The 22,989-nt window shown below is 41.9% G+C and overlaps 1 protein-coding gene across 1 annotated transcript in view; it reads right to left on the reverse strand.

The window, feature by feature from the left end:
- Window positions 1-22,315: 22,315 nt before the first annotated feature.
- LOC124595557 (serpin B8-like) overlaps window positions 22,316-22,989 on the reverse strand; it is a 107,370-nt gene continuing 106,696 nt past the window's right edge. The window contains exon 8 of the mRNA XM_047134338.1: window positions 22,316-22,485. Coding sequence (XP_046990294.1) covers window positions 22,340-22,485 — 146 coding nt within the window. The 3' untranslated portion in view covers window positions 22,316-22,339. The remainder of the gene's footprint in view (window positions 22,486-22,989) is intronic.

The raw sequence follows: 22,989 nt of genomic DNA on the forward strand, positions 1-22,989 counted from the left end.
ACAGAAGGTATTTTGTAGGATGGAAACGAGAGCATTAATTATTTCCTTCTGTATTATACTCCACTCCCACTGAACTACGCTTTGCTCTTTTACTTACCTCATTAATTACCACAACTGAAAATATTAGTCTTCTCATTATGTCCTAAATTTTCATTTTTTTATTTTATTGTATACTTCTTATCGTTTAATCCCCTGGATTTCTACGTGCTGTTCATCGCTATAGGCTGTTATGGCCTATGTCTGCAGATAGCCACAATGTAGTCGGCATCCTTCTTTATTATCTGGCCTCTTTCATGTATAGTTTCCTCTCTTGCAATTTAAGAAACGTGTATTCGTTCACTACTTGAAATCTATGACAGAACTCCGCAAGGGTCTTCCCTTCTCGTTCACGTATCCCATAAATATTCTTTTGTAACCATGAAAGCTCTGTAATAACGTTTCAGTAATGTGAGACTGTCAGATCCCTATTTCCTCACATATTCTATTTATTCATCATCAGATTGAGATGTGTTGATAACCTAAAGTTGGTGACTGATGTTCTTTAGGTTCAGTTGTAAGGATAATAATTCTGCAACAGAGTTGCTCAAAGTAAGTCACTCTTATACATTCGTTTCTGTTCATAAAAATGACAATACCCATAACACCTTCACTGATGCTGTCGCTATTCGTCAACAAGAATAGTAATTCGATCACAGCGTTGCTCAAAGTAAGGCAGTTTCATAACATTCACTTCTAATCATAAAGATGCCAGTATCTGCAAAACCATTCATTGATACTATCGCTATTCCTCAATAATCATCTGACTAAAAATCTGTACGTTCTTTCCATTTCACTTCATTAATTCCGAACAAGTCTAGCTTAAGCCTACTCATCTCAATGCCTACAGTTTCCTAATAATATTGAGATTTCCGACACACCACGCTGAAACTCGTAGAACGTTAGCCTTCACTAACTCGTGAGTGTCCCGACTTTAGCTGCAGATTCTCACAATAACAAGAAGATTCTTCCTGCGTATTTCGTTATATTATAGCCCACAAAATGCTGGAAACCAGCGAAAGAGACCGACGTTAGTCATAATAATATGCAGTTTTGTACCTTTATTATTTTACAATGAATGACTGCATTATGTATTCGATCCGGTACCTTACTTTACAAGTAAATGTGCTGTTTTCTTTACTTGGAATTTTTCACTGATTGAGTATTTCCTGATAAATGTGAACAAAGAACAGGCTAACGTCTCGCTGTGATCAGCGAGAAACCTGCAGGAATTCAGTCTGGACCTGGTACGTTGTGCGTTATCGACAGCCTCGTTTACTTCTCATCAGTAGTGTCTGCCTGTTTACCACTTCACGCCAGCTCTTATCGACGGGTGTTATTGTGATGTCATTAAATGGTGAGTAAGACCTTTCCCCGTGTCTGGTACTCTAATGAGCTCCTGACGTTAGAAGTTTGACATGTGGGGCAACTAGAGAATCTGTAGTAATAGAGGAAGCTAAACCGTAATACTAGAAACTGTAGGGGTCCATTTTTTCCTTTTGCGCGATAATATTTGAATGAGAAATTTATTACGAATGCTCTATCTAGGAGTCGATTAAATACTTTTACTTAATCCTCGAAGTGTCAAGACAAAAATCAGAAATTTAACGTTAACTTACATCCGTGCTTGACATGAGAAGATAATAAAAAACAAAAACAAAAAACAAGAAAAAGTTTGTAGAAGGGCAAGAAAGTGCCTTGAATTTGCTTAATCAAACTCTTAGTTTATATCAGTACACATGGCAGCTGAATTAAGGTGACCGATGCTTCTTGCCTTCGGTCTTAATACGAAAGCCCATCTTTTTTTCATCTTTCGGCATTGTAATGAGTTCGAGGCTCTCACCAAGACAGGCTGGATGGAGTTCCATACTTGTTGCACTTTTGTGGTCAATACAGGGTCGATTAATACTGTCTGTCAATGACGCTGGAGTTGTCATTCGATGGTGTCCCATATGTGATCGAATGGAGACAGATGTGCTGATCGAACAGGCCAAGGCAACACGTCGATACTCTGATGTGCATTTTAGGTTACAACAGCTCATCATTGATTGGTAGGGTTGTTGGATGTCCTCCTGAGGGATATGGCATTGGAAAATACCCCCTGGAATGCTATTCATGAATGGAATCAGGTCGAATCACCAGAGTGAAGCACAAATTCGCAGTCAGGGTGCGCGGTGTAACCATAAGAGTGCTCCTTCTATCACACAAAATCGCACCCCAGACCACAGCTCCAGATGTAGGTGCGTTGTGTCCAACACGCAGACAGATTAGCTGCAGGTCTTCAACTGGTCTCTTTCCAAGCAACACACGGCCATCACTGGCACCGAGGCAGAACCAGCTTTTATCAGAAAACACAACAGACGTCTATCCGGTCATCCAATGAGCACTCAAGTCGCAAATGGCTGTGGTTTGGGGTCAGTGGACTGCATGCTACAGCGCTTCTACCTCGGAGCTCATCTTGAAGTAACCAATTCGGAACAGTTGGTTGTGTCACTGTGTAACGTCCTGTTAGAAAATTTATGAATGACTGTGCTGATAAACCCCTTACGTTATTTGATTTTCAAACAGCTGAGCAGAACTTAACGTACTTAGACATTTCGCTCTTTACTTATTCTGATCAACACTACACTGACACACAATATTTTTAGCGCAACGCAATCTGGCTTTCAATAATCCCTACAAAAGAACGGCCCTGACTAACAAAAACCTATACCTTTCATGAATCACTTACCTCACAAAAATCTTCGTTACGCGAACTACTGCAATACAGCGAGCGCCGATACTGCCATCTAAATAAAGGATTCTAACTACTAAAGGCACTAACTACTGATAGGCATAGTAAGCAAATGAAAGATTTTGATAGGGAACAAACAATGTATTTACCTTAATAGTGTTCAAAAGTCATCATATATACACTCCTGGAAATGGAAAAAAGAACACATTGACACCGCTGTGTCAGACCCACCATACTTGCTCCGGACACTGCGAGAGGGCTGTACAAGCAATGATCACACGCACGGCACAGCGGACACACCAGGAACCGCGGTGTTGGCCGTCGAATGGCGCTAGCTGCGCAGCATTTGTGCACCGCCGCCGTCGGTGTCAGCGAGTTTGCCGTGTCATACGGAGCTCCATCGCAGTCTTTAACACTGGTAGCATGCCGCGACAGCGTGGACGTGAACCGTATGTGCAGTTGACGGACTTTGAGCGAGGGCGTATAGTGGGCATGCGGGAGGCCGGGTGGACGTACCGCCGAATTGCTCAACACGTGGGGCGTGAGGTCTCCACAGTACATCGATGTTGTCGCCAGTGGTCGGCGGAAGGTGCACGTGCCCGTCGACCTGGGACCGGACCGCAGCGACGCACGGATGCACGCCAAGACCGTAGGATCCTACGCAGTGCCGTAGGGGACCGCACCGCCACTTCCCAGCAAATTAGGGACACTGTTGCTCCTGGGGTATCGGCGAGGACCATTCGCAACCGTCTCCATGAAGCTGGGCTACGGTCCCGCACACCGTTAGGCCGTCTTCCGCTCACGCCCCAACATCGTGCAGCCCGCCTCCAGTGGTGTCGCGACAGGCGTGAATGGAGGGACGAATGGAGACGTGTCGTCTTCAGCGATGAGAGTCGCTTCTGCCTTGGTGCCAATGATGGTCGTATGCGTGTTTGGCGCCGTGCAGGTGAGCGCCACTATCAGGACTGCATACGACCGAGGCACACAGGGCCAACACCCGGCATCATGGTGTGGGGAGCGATCTCCTACACTGGCCGTACACCACTGGTGATCGTCGAGGGGACACTGAATAGTGCACGGTACATCCAAACCGTCATCGAACCCATCGATCTACCATTCCTAGACTGGCAAGGGAACTTGCTGTTCCAACAGGACAATGCACGTCCGCATGTATCCCGTGCCACCCAACGTGCTCTAGAAGGTGTAAGTCAACTACCCTGGCCAGCAAGATCTCCGGATCTGTCCCCCATTGAGCATGTTTTTTGACTGGATGAAGCGTCGTCTCACGCGGTCTGCACGTCCAGCACGAACGCTGGTCCAACTGAGGCGCCAGGTGGAAATGGCATGGCAAGCCGTTCCACAGGACTACATCCAGCATCTCTACGATCGTCTCCATGGGAGAATAGCAGCCTGCATTGCTGCGAAAGGTGGATATACACTGTACTAGTGCCGACATTGTGCATGCTCTGTTGCCTGTGTCTATGTGCCTGTGGTTCTGTCAGTGTGATCATGTGATGTATCTGACCCCAGGAATGTGTCAATAAAGTTTCCCCTTCCTGGGACAATGAATTCACGGTGTTCTTATTTCAATTTCCAGGAGTGTATATCAGTTCATGATATACAGTATTACAAATTTACTCTTTCTGATGGACACACGTCCAGATCGTCCGCTCTCAGACTTCTGCCATCTCTCTCCCCACATCCACCACTGCTGGCGGCTCACCTCCAACTGCGCAAAGCTACGCGCTCTTCACATCCAACTGCCCAACACTACAATAGCAAATATTCCAACAATCCAACCAGCAACAGACTGTACACAGCACAGTCAGTGATTTTCATACAGAGCGCTACGTGGCGTTTCCAACATAAAAACCTAAAAAGCCTACTTACAACTGTGGTGCCAACTGCTATTCAGACTGCTGTTGCAGATGCATTATTGGCTACATTTCTGCCAAGTCTTTCTGCAGTATCACAGAAGGAATATCCAGCTTCTCGTAGCTCTATGATACGACCTCGTTCAAACTCATTACGGGATTGATAATGGCGACGTCGTCGTCTTAAAAGCATTCTTGACTAACATCGTCTCACCATATCCAACCTCAAAGGTAACTAACGCTCACGACCGTTACAGACTGTATTTAAAGCAAAGGTAAATTGCATATTCATAGTGGCGCTACTGGCGCCAGTCTTATGCGACTGGCGCGAAATTTGAATAGACATCACCTTTCAGTTGTAGAAACATGCCTACCAACTTCCGTTTATGTTGCATAGCTCCTGTTGTTTCCGCCTGTGTACATTAGTTGTGAAGAAGACGCGACACCTCAGTTATATTCTATAACATTTGTTATTTAAGCAATCTCTTTTTCACTCTTACCGGTTTCAGGTACAAAGATAAGTATTATGTAGTGCTCTTAATATTTGTGTGATCAAATATTTCAAACTACGTGTATCCAGAAAAATCTCTCATTTGAGTGTTGAGGACGGCAGTTATTAAAGATCGATGTAAGACTACAATGAGAAGAATTATTTCGTTGCAAAATTCTTAATGAAATTTAGTTTTATTTCGATCTTAAACAAGTGTCATTTTTGACAATCAACTGAAACACTTTCGATGCACCTACTCTAACTTTTTGAATTCACAAAAAAACTCGGTCACACATATTTATCTCTGTACTCAATATTGGCCTACTAGGTACAAATCGATTAGCTAAATGCCGGCCAGTGTGGCCGGGCGGTTCTAGGCGCTTCAGTCTGGAACCGCGCGACATCTACGGTCGCAGGTTCGAATCCTGCCTCGGGCATGGATGTGTGTGATGCCGTTAGGCTAGTCAGGTTTAAGTATTTCTAAGTTCCAAGTGCCTGATGACCTCAAATGTTAAGTCCCATAGTGCCTAGAGCCATTTGAACCATTTTTTTTGATTAGCTAAATAAAAAATATTGTAAAATTTTACCTAAGTGTCATGTGTTTTCCATCTGAACTGGGTTTTCTCTACTGTTTAGCAGGATATTTCACTCAGTCTGTGTAACAATACTGACATCATATAGGTCCTATGAGAAAAATCTATTACAGAAGTTGGAAATCACGCTCAAGATACGATAAGCGGCTACCGAAATTATTCAATAGTTTTGGCAGCGAGAGACATATTTTTGAAAATGGTCCGTTGGGTGACGCATTTATTTCTCCATAGTTTCTTCGTAGTGTGAATGTTGTCAGTTACTTCATCAAATTTCAGTAGCTTTCGTTGTATCAAAAGAGACATTTTTTTAGAATAGACTACTGTTGTATTTTGTTAACCCAGTTATGTTCTAGCACCACTAAGCCATATTCAAATGCTTTCTCCAGACTGAAACACCGTATATGTAGCAAAACTGGCCTGACTAGATCGTTGTAGAATTCATATGCTCCTCTCATGACAAGAGTAGATTCTTTTCGATAGTCATTATGTCTCAGAGTACGTTATATCTTTTGAGGTCGTTTGTTGGTACGAACCATAGATCTTTTGTGAAGTAAAATATGTGAGCAAAACGTCACTACCTTGTGTATGTCTATTTTATGTTTCTTTAGAACACACTGATACTTCCTAAGCGTAGTCAGGAACTAAAGTCCAACATGTCATACTTTTATCTCTTATTGCTGTTGTGTTTCTCTAAGTGTACATCGAGACAAAACGTCAAATGAGTGACTGACAAGCTGTTTGTATCGAGCCGACCAGAGTAACAACACCATCCACTTATGTTGGAGAAAAAAGAAATGAAACTGTAGAAGTGATCTATTAAATGGTCGTTATAATGACTGCCAGCTTGCAACAGGTTTACTATGACTTACCTTTTCTCCTCTCCTCAAGACCCTTCGTTGCCCGTATGTATGGAATACTTCTAGCCATGTAACGATCTTTGTCAACTGTGACTTGTGAAATGGTCTCAATAGGCAACTGAAATCGATACATACAAACCGCTTAATACGTCCATATTTCCAGTTCCATCGTGCATCAATTCATGTGTCATAAGTATCCAGTATTCTGAGTTCTTTGCTATGTAGATATATTGGTAAGAAATTAACATACCGGACCCAATGAGTTCTCATGTACAATATACAGGGTGGTCCATTGGTCGTGAGCGGGCCAAATATCTCACGAAATAAGCGTCAAACGAAAAAACTACGAAGAACGAAACTTGTCCAGCTTGAAGGGGGCATTTTGAGCATTTATTGCATTAATTTGGTATTTACAGGTAATCACGCTGTAACAGCATGCGTTCTGAGAAATGGTAAGTTCACAAAGGTACATGTATCACATTGGAACAACCGAAATAAACTGTTCAAACGTACCTACCTTCTGTATTTTAATTTTAAAAACTTACCTGTTACCAACTGTTTGTCTAAAGTTGTGAGCCATATGTTTGTGACTATTACAGCGCCATTTATCACAGAGCGAAAAGAGTGGTCCAACTAATTCATATTTCTTTACGTACTACACGAATGTGTAATAAAAAATGTGGGTTCCTAATTTTAAAAAAAACGTAGTTGATATCCGTTTGACCTATGGCAGGGCCATCTAGCGGGCCAACCATAGCGCCATCTGCTTTCCCCCTTCAAGCTAGACGAGTTTCGTTTGATGCTTATTTCGTGAGATATTTGGTCCGGTCACTATCAGTGGACCACCCTGTATAGATTAGTTGGTTGGTTGGTTTGGGGGAGGGGACAAAACAGTGAGGTCATCGGTCCCATCGGACTCGGGAAGAATGGGGAAGGAAGTCGGCCATGCCCTGTGAAAGGAACTATCCCGGCATTTTCCTGAAGCGGTCTAGGGAAATCACTGAAAATCTAAATCAGGATAACCGGACGCGGGTTTGAACCGTCGTCCTCCTGTATAAGACAAATGTCACCTGGCCGCTTGCAAAAACGTGTCGTGGTTGCACAGGAGAAGGCACTTTTGTTTGGCGATATAACTGCGTACTGACTCTTTGCCAGTACTGATACATAATGTGATGTGTATAATGTAAATCCACATACCCATGAATGTTTCTTAGTATGATGACTGTCACGAGGCCACCAGTGGCTGCATTAGAGTTTCATGCCTGAAGGCCGTTTTCCGCTATGGGCTGCAGCAGGTAAAAGTTATCGACAATGGCTGGATTGCAGTGCAGTAACTCTGTGCAGCGCCTCGCGGCAAGTCCCGCTTCGCTGTTTGTACAGGTCGAATCGCTGCAGCCGCTGCGTGCAGCACCAGAGTTTAGTGCAGTCAGTCACAGAATACCCTGAGTGTGATGTCAGCTGTACCCACAGGAGCTGTGCATATTCTTGGCAGAGAGCTGTAGTACGTGTGCAATAAGACATCCGATTTTGTGAAAAGTATTCAGTGAAATAATTTGATTCTTTGCATCTTACAAAAAATTTTCAAATGTGTGTGAATTCCTAAGGAACCAAACTGCTGAGGTCATCGGTCCCTAGACTTCCACACTACTTAAACTAACTTACGCTAAGAACAACACGCACACCCATGCCCGAAGGAGGACTCGAACCTCCGGCGGGTGGGGCCTCGCAATCCGTCACATGGCGCCTCAAATCGCGAGGCCACTCCGCGCGGCAAACATCTTACAGAGTGATATCTTCACTCAATACAGTACTGAATATCTTTTTGTCATTTGGCATAGTTACTTCGCTGCATCATATTAAGTAACCTTCTGCACAAAAATTTAAGAGTTTACTGTGGTAAAACACACTGGGTAGACTCTGTGTTTGCATCACTTTAGGTCACACATTGCTGGTATCAAATGTACACAACATATCGAAATTGTGCTTAACATTGAGAGCAGAACGATATCTTTCTCCATTCTCGAGATATTGAGATATCTCGATGCACAACGATGTACTGTTTGTGACCTGTACTGTTTGTACAGTTTGTGAGATGTACTGTTTGTGAGATATCTCGAGATATTGTGCATCAGGAATCAGACCAATCGTCGTATTTAATAAATAGTTTAAGGTATCGAGATTTTTTGCTAGTGGTAGTATGCAAAGAGGCATGTATTTCTTTATATGATTAATACTGAAAACTATTTATGCACCATGATGTGGAACAAACTATAATTTTTTTTTTTTTTTTGATGGAACGATTTACTTTTCTTAACAAATTTTAATATCTCATCAAAGAAGAGTGCAGTAGCATGATACACATTACTATTTACGATATTCTATGTGGGCTGCTGGGCTTTAATTAAAACCTCTTTGTTGTAGTCTCACAAGAGTTTACGGCTCTTTAACCACATAGTTGTCATAATATGACCAGCGTGACGGACCGCCGTCCTCAGGGGCCCGGGTTCGATTCCGGGCTGGGTCAGGGATATTCTCCGCTCAGGGAGTGGGTCTTGTGTTGTCTTCATCATCATTTCATCCCCATCCGGCGCTCAGGTTGCCCAGTGTGGCTTCGAATGTAATAAGACCTGCACCAAGGCGGTCGGGCCTGCCCCGTAAGGGGCCTCCCGGCCAATGACGCCAAACGCTCATTTCCATTTCCATAATAATTAGATTTACTGTTTCCATTACAAATGTAATGTTACGACAGTAGATTTGTTGGTTGACTGCCAAAATGGCGAATGTGCTTTTGATTAAGCTACATACCCAAAACAGATAATGTGGCGTCGATAGTTACGATTCCACAACATAGGTGCACGCTCTCGTAAGTTGGCACTACGAGAGAAGACTAACTACGCCGACCACAGAGCCCTCTGGCCGACGCTGTGGCGCTCAGCGAGTGCCGTCTTGAATTCTGCCCATTTCATCAAGAGCGGACGGCCTGGAAACATCGCTTCGACTACCGAGTGGGCTAGCTTGCTATTGAGACTTTGATTAGACACGGACTACAGCTTCACACCTACGTGCTCAACCTAGCCAAAGTTATGTATGCATCTATTTACTTGTGTTTGTAACTCTAGTAAAAAGTGTTCGTTACATGCAGTACCGAAGTGCTTCACTTCACCTGCTCCTACTCGCTTCCTTCACTCTCGGCCTATATTACAGAAGCAGTTCACAGGAGCAGATCCACATGCTGCCTATCCAGGTGGGGTACAAAATATAATAATTAAAATAGTTTCATATGGCGCCTTTAGGTCAGCCTGTGTTTGGCTGCCTGATATTTGTAATCAGCAGGTAAAGCCCGCCTGCACGAAATACAGATGACAGAATATGGTTCAAATGGCTCTGAGCACTATGGGACTTAACTTCTCAAGTCATCAGTCCCCTAGAACTTAGAACCATTTAAACCTAACTAACCTACGGACATCACACACATCCATGCCCGAGGCAGGATTCGAACCTGCGACCGCAGCGGTCGCGAGGCTCCAGACTGTAGCGCCTAGAACCGCTCGGCCACTCCGGCCGGCATGACAGAATACTATTCAGATATTCTGCCATCGCTGAACCCTACACAGTTTGAGAACTGCCATTCTAAAGTCACCAGCAAAACGTAATTAGTCATTTGTTAATTCAGAAAGGAACCGCAGAGTTTAATGTTTCCTATGGATAATGCTACAGAGCGTAGAGTGGCCAACTCAGTCACTTGGTGACAATAAGTAGACTACATTACAAGCCGACAATAGCAACCTTCATACACTATCTAGTCATATATCTGTGTAAAAAAGCTGATAAAAATGCTCTTAACGTGTCTTTAAGAGACAGTCTTCACTCCTTCCGATCTAATCATGTAAGCGTAGACAAGTTGTGCGATGATTTCAGAGAGATAGTATCGACAGCAATTGAGCGATATATACCACACAAATTAATAAGTGATTATACTGATCCCCGATGGTACACAAAACGGGTCAGATCGCTGTTGCAGAAGCAGCGAAAAAAGCATGCCAAATTTAAAAGAACGCAAAGTTTTGCAGAAGTTCGAAATACATCGTATACTTCAATGCGAGATGCTTTTAATAATATCCACAACGAAATTCTGTCTCGAAATCTGGCAGAAAAACCAAAGAGATTTTGGTCATACACAAAGCACACCAGTGGCAAGACGCAATCGATACCTTGACTGTGCGATAACAACGGTGAAATCACTGATGACAGTGCCACTAAAGCAGAGTTATTAAACTTGGTTTTCCGAAACTTCTTCACCAAAGAAGACGAAGTAAACATTCCTGAATTCTACTCAAGAACAACTGCCAAGATGAGAAACATAGTAGATATCCTCGCAGTAACAAAGCAGCTTAAATCACTTAATAAAGGCAGGGCCTCCGGCCCTGATTGTATACCAGTAAGACTCCTCTCAGAGTATGCTGATAACAATAGCTCCATACTTGGTAATTACATACAACCGCTCGCTTACAGAAAGATCCGTACGTAAAGACTGGAAAATTGCTCGAGTCACACCAATACCCAAAAAGGGAAGTAGGAGAAACCAACTGAATTATAGGCCCATATCACTAACGTCGATTTCAGTAGGGTTTTGGAACATATAAGGCGTTCGAACATTATTAAGTAACTCGAAGAAAACGATTTATTGACACATAGTCAACACGGATTCAGAAAATATCGTTCTTGCGAGACACAACTAACTCTTTATACTCACGAAGCAATGAGTGCTAACAACAGGGGATGTCATTTGATTCCATATTTTTAGATTTCCAGAAGGCTTTCGACACCGTTCCTCACAATCGCCTTCTAAGCAAACTGTGTGCCTACGGAGTATCGCCTCAGTTGTGCGACTGGATTCGTGATTTCCTGTCAGAAAGGTCACAGTTCGTAGTAATAGACAGAAAGTCATCGAGTAAAACAGAAATAATATCCGGCGTTCCCCAAGGAAGTGTTGTAGGCCCTCTATTTTTCCTGATCTATATTAACGACATAGGAGACAATCTGAGTAGCCGTCTTAGATTGTTTGCAGATGATGCTGTCGTTTACTGTCTTGTAGAGTCATCAGATGAGCAAAACGAATTGCAAAATGATTTAGATAAGATATCAGTATGGTGCGAAAAATGGCATTTGGACCTGAATACAGAAAAGTGTGAAGTTATTCACATGAGTACTAAAAGAAATCCACTAAATTTCGATTACGCGATAAGTCACACAAATCTGAAGGCTGTAAATTCAACTAAATACTTAGGGATTACAATTACAAATAACCTAAATTGGAACGATCACATAGATAATGTTGTGGTTAGAGCAAACCAAAGGCTGCGATTCATTGGCAGAACACTTAGAAGGTGCAACAGGTCTACTGAAGAGACTACTTACACCATACTCGTCCGCCCTATTCTGGAGTATTGGTGTGCGGTGTGGGATCGGCATCAGGGGGGACTGACGAATGACATCTAAAAAGTAAAAAGGGCAGCTCGTTCTGCACTATTGTGAAAGGGGGAAGATAGTGCCACAGACATGATACGTGAATTGGAGTCGCAATAATTAAAACAAAGGCGTTTTTCGTTGCGACGGGATCTTCTCACGAAATTTCAATCACCATTTTTCTCCGCCGATTGCAAAGACATTCTGTTGGCACCCGACTACATTGTGAGAAATGACGATCACGATAAAATAAGAGAAATCAGGGCTCCCAAGGAAAAATTTAAGTGCTCGTTTTTACCGCGTGCGTTTCGAGAGTGGAACGGTAGAGAGACAGCTTGAACGTGGTTCATTGAACCCTATGCCAGGCACTTCATTGTGAAGAGCAGAGTAATTATGTAGATGCAGATGTATAACTCCAACTCAAATTGCTATTAACATTGTCATAGCCAAGAGAGGCATGAAACGAACACCCACCCATTGCGGTGGTAGAAGTTTATGTGCCTACTAAGACCACAGGTGATAAACAGATTGAAAAAATGTACGATGAGGTATAAGAAATTATTCAGGTGTAAACATTTAAAATGCAATAAGAGAGAGAGAGAGAGGAATTCGGTAGCAGGAAAGGGAAGAAAAATAATAGTGGAATCTGGGCTCAGAGGACGGATTGAAAGTGTAAACCACTTGGCAGACTTTTGCATAGATCAGAAGAATCGGCACTAACACTTCAAGAATCAGGAAAAAAGTATTCTAACCAGACTTCAAATTGTAAGACATTTTCAGGCGCAGATGCAGACTGATGATAGTTAATTTATTATGAACTGCAGATTACAGCTTCAGAGATAGCAAAAGCATGACATGGAACCTGGAAATATTAAGATGAGGTCGTCGATAACCTCAAAAGGCTCATTAGGCAACTATTGACAGAACCAAAGAAAAGAATAAACTACAACACGAATGGATGCCTTTGAGAGAAGAAGTAGTGAACGTAGCAGAGGATGAAAATGAGAAAAAGGTGCACTAGAAATCCTTGAATAAAACATAAGATACTGAGTTTAACTGATAACAGTGAATAACATAGAACTGCAGTAAATGAAGTAGGCAATAAGAAATACATGTTTCTAAAAAATGGCATGACAGAAAGTTACAAATGGCAAAGGAAGAATGACTAGGAGGAAATCTCAAGGCTGATGAAGCATCCATGGAAAAGATAGATTCTCCATATAGGAAAATTAAATTAAAAAATCTTTGGAACAAAGAGAAGCAACTGTGTGAATAACAAGAGCTCAGATGACAAGGCAGAACTAAGTAAAAAAGATAAGGCTGGAACGTGACAAGAATATGTATAAAGGCTGGAGGGATATACAAACGAACTTGAGCACAATGTTAGATTACTGTGAAATGACTGAACACCTGAGGCGCTACTGCTCTTACCACTTATCTTAGAAGATAGACTGAAGAAAGACAAACCTATGTTCATAGCATTTATAGATTTACAGAAAGCTTTTGACAATCTCAACTGGAATACATTCTGTGAAACTCTGAAGGTAGCGGGATTAAACACAGGTTATCTACAACTTGTGCAGAAACCAGACCGCGTTGTAGGAGTTCAAAGACTTGAAAAGGAGGCAGCGGTTCAGAAGGCAGAAGTTGAGACGATATAAAATGTAGGCACACAGCAGCAAGAAAAATATTTCTGAAAAACAGTAATTTGTTGATATCGAATATAAATTTAAATGTTGAGAAGTATTTCATGAAGGTTCTTGTGCGAAGTGTAACACTGTATGTAAGTGAAACGTAGTTAATAAATAGTTCTGCCAAAAAGAAAATGAAATATTTTGAAATTTGATGCTAAAGAAGAATGCTGAAAATCAGACATGTAGACCGTATTACGAATGAAGAGATACTCAACCAAACTGGGAAGAAAAAGGAAATTATATCACAACTTACCTAAAAGAAGGGATTGGTTGTCCGGACATACTCTGCGGCATCTATCAACCGTCAGTTTCGTAACGGAGATAACATTGTAGAAGGAGACCAAGGTGTGACAACAGCAAGCAGATTCAAATGCATGTAGGATGCATTAGTTATGTACAGACAGGCTAGAATGGAGCGCTGAATCAACACAGTCTTCTGGCTGAAGACTACCAGCACTAACTAGCAATACCTTTGATTAGCTAGGTCAGTTGCCGAAATATGTGCTTATATAGCCTCTTGTACGTATCACTTGTGATGTATTTGTGTACACATGTCTGTCACACACTTCAGACAGACTTATATTAACAAAAAGATAAAAATTGCAATGCAGTTTTCTTATGGCAACCGTTAGCAAATGAAAATGTTGAATTACCATGTTGTCTACTATGGAGTATGTGGCATTTTCCGTAGGGCATCATAAATTCCTTCATGAACTGACAGTCAATGACTGGTTAGGTATTAACCACGACTTTCGAAAGCACTGGCAGTTCAAAAAATGTTTAAAAGTCATTGCTGGGAAACATATCGAATGCTGTTCTGCAAATGCTGCCATATGTATTTGGTGCATGGGGGGCTTTTCTGCTGACTTCAAACGTCATGTGGCCATTCCCAGGACTATTAAAGGCAGCACTAAAATTGTATGAAACTATGTTTAGCTGTCGTCGTCTTCGGGAAGCAGGTGAATCAAAAAATAAATACGGTATTTTGGTAACCAAATATCGAATCCACCATTGCAGCATAGTAGTTAATTGCAGCGTCCTCCTTCGTGAGCCCTTGTTTGCGAGTAATTGATGAAAAAAATATCGGAATTCCACGTGACACCATAGGGACTTCAAAATAATGGTTATTTACAGATTGGTGGCGTAGCGTATTGGTTATGGCGTATTTGTAAAGTGCAGAAGGTTATGGGTTCGAATCTCGTCAAGGGATTCGATATTTCTATTTATAATTCGTTATCGACATGACTTTGACCATTATTTTTTGCAGTTAATTGCTTCAATATTTTTTTTATTTTCACTTGTTTGTAACGACACGTTAGTGGTCGTAGTAATGTTTCGTTTGTCTTCTTTTCTTTCTTCCTATCACTGTTTTACGTATTGGAAACTTTGTGCAAGTGATTTGGAATATTTTTATTCGCATATCATAATACCGCAACGTTTGAAATTGGCGATCTATCAGTTAAAAATCAAAGTACGAAATAATATATTCATATTGACTGTGCCATGCTATCTAAAATGTGTTTTTCGTTACAAGATGTAAATGTTGTAGATGGTAAATCTCACTCAAACATTTGAAATATGAATTATTGTAGTACCGTGGAAAATATAACCCAGATGAGGTTGTAAGAAAAATAAGGGATTATAAGTAAAACCGAACTTCATAATGAAGATAGTAAGATGGACGAAAACAAAAGACGTTAAGACGGACGAAATGAAATCGTCGTGAATAGTTACAAATAATCAAAGTCGGATGAACCAAGATGGCAAATGAGAAAAGAATGATAGGAAGTAACAATGAGAGCAAATAAGAAAGTTCATACAATAATTACAATGACAAGACATAGGAAGAAAAATAAAAAAAAATACGTTTACGCCATGTAACCGAATAAACATGATGATCAAAGTAGTTTTGATAAAGATTTAAAAATAAAAAAATGTCAAAGTTCCCAACGAGATTAGAACCCACAACCTTTTAGATGCGAACCATTTACCTTTACCACTATGTTACGCCACGAATCGATACAGTAATGTTATGTTTACGGCACAAGTGTAGCAAACAAGATACCGATGGTTTCAAAACCAGAATTCCACCACTTGGGTCCTCTTCATGTAAGTCAACAGCCGTGAAGGTAACGAAAACAAGGAAAAATAATTATAATGATGAAGCTATAAACAGGAACATTTCTCAAGTCGTTAATGGAACAAAAAAATAGTCAAATACGAAAAGTAACAATAATTATTGACCACAGCTGCTTAAAGTGTCCGCCTCCAACCTGAATGCATGCACTGCAACACTGCGGTATGGAGTCTGCAAGTTTTCCAGAATCAAAAGTTCCTCTGATTTGATCAAAGACTAAAATTATTCTCGGAAGAAGCGATGATATCTGCTAGGGCCGCGTAGACAGTTTTCATCACATCAAAATCTCAAGTGGTAACATCTGGCGAACGACCAACTCGGCCAATGCACTCCTGCGGATACAATGCTCCCATACCGCAACAGCGAAATGCGGCAGTGCGGCGGTGCGGCGGTGCAGCGTCATGTTGGTACCACATTACCTGACGTACCGCCAGAGGAACTTCTTCTGAATACAATGGAAGGACGTTTACATGGAACGCTCAACACGAATGTTTTCCAAAGGGATAGGAAGAAGGGCGGGATCCAATAAACATTCGCTTAATATACCCGCGAAAATGTCCACGCCAAACTTATGCTTATATGACTTCACATAAGTGCCTCGCGTATTTTCGTCGTTACAAATGTAGCTGTTTCTGGAGCTGAAAGGCCCTTCTTTGGTGAAACATGCCTCTTCTGCCCACAGCACACTCGTTTAGAAATTTGGAAACTGCAAATTTGTGGTAAGGTCTTATGGGACCAAAGTACTGTGAGGACATCGATCCCTAACATTAGATTAGATTTACTTTCATTCCAATTGATCCGTAGTGAGCAGGTCCTCCAGGATGTAGAACGTGTCAGAAAAACAATAATACATTACAACCTCCGACAGGGGAAGCCGCGCGGACCTTGACAAGGCGCCTTAGACGGCGCGGCTATCCCGCGCAGCTCGAAATTTGGAATTTCGATGCATTGATTTAAGTACCACAGGGAATAATGATTCCTAGAATGATAGTCCTCTTCCACGAATTCTGTACATTTTGTAGGTGGTACGTCAAATACCACAGTGCGCGAAACTTGCAAACAAACGGATACATTTTACCATGTCTAGTTTCAGGCATAAATTACTCCCGATGAATTACCACTGCGATGTACTTGAGGACAATATTATGGAAATGGAAGAGGATGTAGATGAAGATGAAATGGGAGATATGATACTGCGTGAAGACTTTGAGAGAGCACTGAGAGACCTGAGTCGAAACAAGGCCCCAGGAGTAGACAACATTCCATTAGAAATAATGACGGCCTTGGGAGAGCCAGTCCTGACAAAACTCTACCACCTGATGAGAAAGATGTATGAGACAGGCGAAATACCCTCAGACATCAAAAAGAATATAATAATTCCAATCCCAAAGAAAGCAGGTGTTGACAGATGTGAAAATTACCGAACTATCAGTTTAATAAGTCACGGCTGCAAAATAATAACGCGAATTCTTTACAGACGAATGGATAGCTAGTAGAAGCCGACCTTGGGGAATATCAGTTTGGATTCCATAGAAATGTTGGAACACATGAGGCAATATTGACCCTACGACTTATCTTAGAAGCTAGATTAAGGAAAGGCAAACCTACGTTTCTAGCATTTGTAGACTTAGAGAAAGCTTTTGACAATGTTGACTGGAATATTCTCTTTCAAATTGTGAAGGTGGCAGGGTTAAAATACAGGAAGCGAAAGGCTATTTACAATTTGTACAGAAACCAGATGGCAGTTATAAGAGGCGAGGGACATGAAAGGGAAGCAGTGGTTGGGAAGGGAGTGAGACAGGATCGTAACCTCTCCCAGACGTTATTCTATCTGTATATTGAGCGAGCAGTGAAGGAAACAAAAGAAAAATTCGGAGTAGGTATTAAAACCTGTGGAGAAGATATAAAAACTTTGAGGTTCACCGATGATATTGTAATTCTGTCAGAGACAGCAAAGGACTTGGAAGAGCAGTTGAACGAAATGGATAGTGTCTTGAAAGGAGGATATAAGATGAACATCAACAAAAGCAAAACGAGGATAATGGAATGTAGTAGAATTAAGTTGACTAATGCTGAGGGAATTAGATTAAGAAATGAGACACTTAAAGTAGTGAAGGAGATTTGCTATTTGGGGAGCAAAATAACTGATGATGGTCGAAGTAGAGAGGATATAAAAAGTAGATTGGCAATGTCAGTGAAAGTGTTTCTGAAGGAGAGAAATTTGTTAACATCGAGTATAGATTTAAGTGCCAGGAAGTCGTTTCTGAAAGTATTTGATGTAGTGCAGCCATGTATGGAAGTGAAACATGGACGATAAATAGTTTGGGCATGAAGAGAATAGAAGCTTTCGAAATGTGGTGCTACAGAAGAATGCTGAAGATTAGATGGGTAGATCACATAACTAATCAGCAGGTATTGAACAGGATTGGGGAGAAGAGAAGTTTGTGGCACAACTTGACTAGAAGAAGGGATCGGTTGGTAGGACATGTTCTGAGGCATCAAGGGATCACCAGTTTAGTATTGGATGGCAGCGTGGAGGGTAAAAATCGTTGAGGGAGACAAAGAGATGAATACACTAAGCAGATTCAGAAATATGTAGGTTGCACTAGGTACTGGGAGGTGAAGAAGCTTGCACAGGATAGAGTAGCATGGAGAGCTGCATCAAACCAGTCTCAGGACTGAAGACCACAACAAGAACAACGAACTACCAATGGCGCTTAAGCTGGTAGTAGCATTTGCAACAGAGCGTTTACTTCAAACTAAACGATCCTCATGTAGCGTTGTAGTCCAGTGTCGTCTTAGTTCACAACAAAACTTCCGGGCTCCCTTAATCGTCTGTCAAGCGCGACAAACGTATTCGCACACGGAGTAGCACAGTTCGAAAATGTTGTGTTTGAAAATTGTGCGGACCTCCGGGGCATTTTGACCCCTATCACCGTATCCTAAATGCTTATCGTCATATTCGTCGAGGGAATACCGAGATCTCGCCTTGGTACCCCTACTTTCACTGTTGTGGAATTATGAGTCACACCTACCTCCATCGTCGTCCCATCGCACCTCTTTTCGTGTGTATTCACAGCCAGACGAACGCTTCCGACAACTATTGACTGGGTCAATACAACTTCCGAAGATTATCGAATGACTAGCAGATAAAAGTCTGCTACGCTAGCTGATACAAATAATGCCAGTTGTTCTCGTAACATAGGCGGTAGAGCACAAGATTCCTGAGCTGTTGGTGCAGGTTCGGCCCCCACCCCCTATCGAAAATTGTTTAATTTTTGTATTGCTCTGTTGTTCAGTTCGAAGAAACCAAACGAAGAACAAGTTTGGCAACACCACCTCCATCAGGTTGCTTGAATTTGTGCGCACGACAACCTTATTGGTTAACTTCAATGATAAATGACTCGGAAACAGCACAGCAAATCGAATTTTTTATTTAGCAATTAATTCTCATCACAGCCGTACTTGCAACACCCTTAGAAGCTTCTCACTCTTCGTCTGACCACCCTGTATGTAACAATACGTATGTGACACCTGATAATGCTCATGGGCCGTGCGCTTTATCGGTTCCTCATCGATAGCGTGCGGCTACGTCTTTGGTGGTCGCTGAGCAACCTCCTTGATGAAACCTCGCGAAAGGGAGCACACGTGACTGGCCACGGTGACGTAACACTGAGATGCTTTGGCTCTAGGTCAATTCCTTCCCCCAGCTGGAGGAGGAGGTTCCTGAACATCAGCAAGTGCTCGTTCCGCGGGTCTGTAAACCGACGAGCGTTTCTCGGCGCTGTTCTTGGATCTTGGATTGCTAAGCTCACTTGTCTGAGAAACACGACGCCTGAGTTCCAACACAGCCTTTGTTCGCCTTTGCTGTTTGTCCTGTGGGTATACAGACATAGTTGAGCAGCGTACACGTGTAGATTTGTTTGACGGGCGTCTTGCTTGGTGCCGTGGCGTGCTGTGCTCAGTGGTTAAGCGTACCCACTTACACGGAATGTGCAGCGGTAAGAGTGTTATTGCCGACGTGCAACTGCAGCACTTACCTTTTGGTGGGTATGTTTTTAACAAGTGTCTGCCACATCTGTGTAGTACACGGGCAAGTTCAGGTTTCGTAGTGTTGTGTTTTTGAGCCCACTGAACTAGTCTGCGTTGGCCATATTTAAGTGTGCTCGGCGAGGTGAAGAGGTTTTCTTAAGTATGAGCCAGCTGAATCTTTAGAGCTTTACATCACTGCTACCTCGTTTTTTAAATCTCTTGTTCATTTTTTTAGGTATTGTTTAAACTGAAAATTCATTTTTGAGGGAATTTTACTTGCACAATAATTGCAGTTTTTGATCTGTGTGTGTTTGTGTGTGTGTGTGTGTGTGTGTGTGTGTGTGTGACAGAGAGAGAGAGAGAGAGAGAGAGAGAGAGAGAGAGTGTGAGTGAGCATTTGCTTTGAGTTTATTATTACTGAAAAGATATTCTTGTATGTGTAGTGCGGGCTTTGTTGAAAGTTCAGTATTTTGAGCACACTTGTTCGTACAATACCTGGGGCCTCTTTTTCTTAATCGTACTGCCCACTTGTTCTTATAGTCATTGCTTATAATGCCTCACTGGTTGATCTGGGTTAATTTGTAAACCTTCTTGAATGCTGCTTTTCATCGATATGTATAGCGTAAATGTTTTCTATGGTTCAGTATTGTTTGTATGATACAGACTGAACCAGGGACAGCGCAGACTACAACTAACTAAAAAAAAATGGCTCTGAGCACTATGGGACTTAACATCTGACGTCATCAGTCCCCTAGAACTTAGAACCACTTAAACCTAACTAACCTAAGGACATCACACACATCCACGGCCGAGGCAGGATTCGAACCTACGACAGTAGCAGCCGCGCGGTTCCCGTCTGAAGCGCCTACAACCGCTCGGCCACTCCGACGGCACAACTAACATAAATTTCACCGTTATGTATCTCCTTTGATAAGTTAAGTAATACAGCAATGTTTTTACATTGTTACTCATTTGCTTCAATACTGTTTTAACAGCGAAGTCTTTTACTAAATTGTTATACTCACTGACTTACATTCTCAAACTTTCAAATTTTTCTAAATTCTTTGAGCACTAAGAGCCATTCATTCAGCTGCCACAAGCAAGCGTTTTGTGATAAAGAACAAAAGTGAATATCTGAATTTTTATGGTAATTAATGTTAACTAAGGTTTTCAGATAAATATCTTTTCTGGCGCAGATATTAATTTTTACTTCCCGCACCTTACCACTCCCAGCTCCCCACTAGCTGCCCCATTTCATTTCATGTGATCGACTTTAAGCTTTTTATTCAAATAAGTCAGCCTGGGTAGAACCATGACGTCTTTTAATCTATTACAGCCTTTACGGTGATAAATCCTGTATTTTCTTTCGTATTCAGCAAGCACCACGGTATAAGTGATGAGTAACCCAGATTCTTCCCAGTTGAAGTAAATTGTTGAAGTTTACTTAAAAGTAAAAGTGAAATCCGTCTGGCGCAACAAAAAGGGTTCAAATGGCTCTGAGCACTATGGGACTTAACATCCGAGGTCATCAGTTCCCTAGAATTTAGAACCGCTTAAACCGAACTAATCTAAGGACGTCACACGCATCCATGGCCGAGGCAGGATTCGAACCGGCGACCGTAGCGGTCGCGCGGTTCCAGACTGAAGCGCCTAGAACCGCTCGGCCAAACCGGCCGGCTCTGGCGCAACAGAACATGATTTTTCTACTTGGTATGAGAATGTACCCTCCCTGGGAGAATATTTTGTAGACGTTACGACTGTAAACTGGGCGGCGTGTTATTCATACATATAAGAAATGGGCAACATAACTCTGCTGGAAATATTAGAAATTGAGGCGCAAATGTTACAAAATTCGTTTTTCTTGTAAGTTCCTCAGGAAACTTGTGCGTATGTTGAAAAGGAGACAGTTCCTGCTGTAGAATCATCTTTGCCGTTCTTTAAGTTAGTCAATTTCTGTCTGAATAAGATCACTGTTCAAGATAAGCTTTATATTTGGAAATACCTGTTATAAATCTGAAATACCTTTCTGTTCAATTTTTTTTTCATCTCTGGTTGCGACAGTCAGTTAACTGCTGATGGCATAAGAAACCGCAAATTCCTGTATAAACGAATCAAAAACTGTTTCAGTACATCGAGAATCAGCATCCCTTCTACGGTCATACGTTTTTTCTTTAGCAAACATAGAAAAAGAAGGTACATAGTGCTTCAGTTAGCATAAAGAAAACAAATGAAATGTACTTCGTAACAGATTGTTATAGATAACCAGAGGCCTTCTCCTTTCTGTAACAGTTCGACACAGAGCCACACACAAAATCGGCACTGTGGGCAGCTGTTTTCTGATCACTTTGGAGGAACCCTTCTCATCGCTCCTGAAGAAACAGATGACGCGGTTGCCTGCAAAGTGAGAACAGAGCCCCGATCCCTGTTTACGCTGGGGGAGTCTGCAGGCGGCCAGCGAAGAGCACGTCTCCTGAAACTTGGTCCACCAGGAAGAACGCGAACGGGTGGTCGGCCTTGAAAGTCACCGGCCGATGAAAGCGTATTCCGCCAGACCTTGTAGATGTTACCACAGCTGCAACAAGATAAATAATGCATTTCCTAAACAGTTCTCGTAAACATATACCACAAAATCGTACTAAATGAAATACTAATAAAAGGCCAGCTTTGCGTTTCCATTAACGACGGGATTTCGAAATAACCAGCTATCTAAAACCAGTAACGCACTGGGAGATTCTTACACAAGTGATATGACAAAGTTTTAAATTAGCGTTAACGTGAAGATTGTGACTGACAACGCTGACAGTAAAATTACACAAATATTCACGAAGGCTACCTTTTGTAACATGACAAATGTCCCCTCTGGGTGCCTTTCTTTTTCTGTTTTTCGGGCTGTGTACATGAAAAAAACTGTCACGGTGCACACTGAGTTTATCATAACAAATGGAGCATTAATTTAAAGCTAAAGACCAATGGATGACTTCATGTATTTCTGCTGAAGTGCGTCAGGCATTTAGTGATGCTATTCTCAGGCCAAATCTACGGACTGGAATGCCAAGGTCTTGAAATGAACTCATGG

This window comes from Schistocerca americana, chromosome 2, assembly GCF_021461395.2.
Source record: "Schistocerca americana isolate TAMUIC-IGC-003095 chromosome 2, iqSchAmer2.1, whole genome shotgun sequence".
Classification (NCBI taxonomy): Eukaryota; Metazoa; Arthropoda; class Insecta; order Orthoptera; family Acrididae; genus Schistocerca; species Schistocerca americana.